General features: G+C 48.5%; 1 protein-coding gene across 1 annotated transcript; it reads left to right on the top strand.

Annotated features, from left to right (window-relative positions):
• The first annotated feature begins 331 nt into the window (after positions 1–331).
• LOC104953294 (zinc finger BED domain-containing protein 5-like) lies at positions 332–1,822 on the top strand. The gene has a single exon (XM_010780214.1). It carries the CDS (start codon positions 332–334, stop codon positions 1,820–1,822), a length of 1,491 nt encoding a protein of 496 aa, XP_010778516.1.

The following is a 1,822-nucleotide window of genomic DNA, read 5'->3' as shown; positions in this document are numbered from 1 at the left end:
TATTATATAATTTATTAAACTTTAGCAAATTAGGCTTCATCAAAGCAGCAACACACTCATTTAAACCAGACAGGTCACAAAATTAAAAATGAGGCAACGGAAACTCAGCAGAAACTCAGCACAGAGAACTGTCAATGCAAGGAAACATGGTCCTGAACTACAAATTATGAATATAACATTTCACCAATCAGCATTGAAACNTTTGCAATGAGCTCCGCTAGCATGTAACTCGCCTCCATTGCCTTATCAGACACTTTCACAGAATCCAAGGGATCTGAACCAGAGGCAGCAAGGACGTTTGTTGGATTCTGTGAAAGTGTCTGATAAGGCAATGGAGGCGAGTTACATGCTAGCGGAGCTCATTGCAAAGCAGAAGAAGCCTCACACAATAGCGGAGACACTCATCCTCCCTGCTTGCAAAATACTTGCAGGTGTCATGCTGGGTCCAGATGCCGCAAATGAGCTATCGAAAGTGCCGTCGTCTGATAATACGATCAAAAGAAGAATCGACGACATGTCCGAAGACATTGAGGAACATTTGGCAGAGAAACTGCAGGCGAGCGGCAGATTTTCCCTCCAAATAGATGAATCTACGGACATCAGTGGGGCTGCCCAACTTCTGGCAAACGTCAGATATGTTGATGCTGACTCCATCAAAGAGACATTTTTATTCTGCAAAGAAATGGAAAGCCACACCACGGGAGAGGAAATATTCAGGGTAACTAATGACTATTTTAAAGAGAACAGTCTGACCTGGAATATGTGCGTCGGTCTTTGCACAGATGGTGCGGCGAGCATGACGGGGAGAGTGAAAGGATTCATTGCTAAGGTGAGGGCACAAAACCCACATATCGTGACAAACCACTGCATTCTGCACCGAGAGGCATTGGTTGCCAAAACCATGCCCCCGGAGTTGACTGAGGTGCTGAATCAGGCCGTGCAGATGGTGAATTACATAAAATCAAGGCCCCTGAAATCTCGCCTCTTCTCCCAGCTGTGCGCCGAGATGGGAGCCGACCACCAAAGCCTGATCCTGCACACAGAGGTACGTTGGCTGTCACGGGGGAAAGTCCTATCCCGTCTTTATGAGCTTCGGGAACAGCTTTTGGAGTTTTCAGGTGAAAACGCTGTCCCACATAAAGACAAGCTCGCGGATGAGAGGTGGTGCGCCAGGCTGGCTTACCTCGCAGACATATTTGGGCATCTGAACGAGTTAAACGCCAAGCTTCAGGGAAGGAATGAAAACATTTTATCGTCCACAGATAAGATTCGGGGGTTTATGGGCAAACTTCTCCTGTGGCAGGAGGCTTTGGAGCAGGGCTCCATGGACATGTTCCCGCTGACATCAGCTGCGCCGCAGGCAGCTAAGGAGCGCGCTGTGTATGCGGAACACCTTCAGACCTTAAAAGAGAGGTTTGAGCAGTATTTTCCACGTGTGGCTGACATCGAGGACTATGACTGGATCCAAGACCCATTCCACCAGGAATCCTCCACAGAGAAGCTCTCCATGAAAGAGAGAGAGGAGTGCGCAGAGCTCCGTGTGGACCGCACACTGAAACTCAAATTCAGTGAGCTCCCACTGGATCAGTTTTGGTTGGCTTCTGCATCGGAGTACCCAAGCATCTCCCACCACGCGATTGAGCAACTACTTCATTTTCCCACTACCTACCTGTGTGAGCTGGCGTTCTCTACTCTGACTTATATGAAGAACAACAGCAGGTCACGGCTGTCTGTTGAACAGGACTTGCGAGTTGCCCTCTCTTCAGTGCCACCGAGGATTAAAAAAATCTGCGCGCCCCGACAGGCACATGTATCCCATTAA

The sequence above is a fragment of the Notothenia coriiceps genome, unplaced genomic scaffold (genome assembly GCF_000735185.1).
Source record: "Notothenia coriiceps isolate Sejong01 unplaced genomic scaffold, NC01 NC01_scaffold00021486, whole genome shotgun sequence".
Taxonomy (NCBI): domain Eukaryota; kingdom Metazoa; phylum Chordata; class Actinopteri; order Perciformes; family Nototheniidae; genus Notothenia; species Notothenia coriiceps.
The sequence above is the reverse complement of the archived record's forward strand: the minus strand, read 5'-3'. Positions and strand labels throughout refer to the sequence as shown.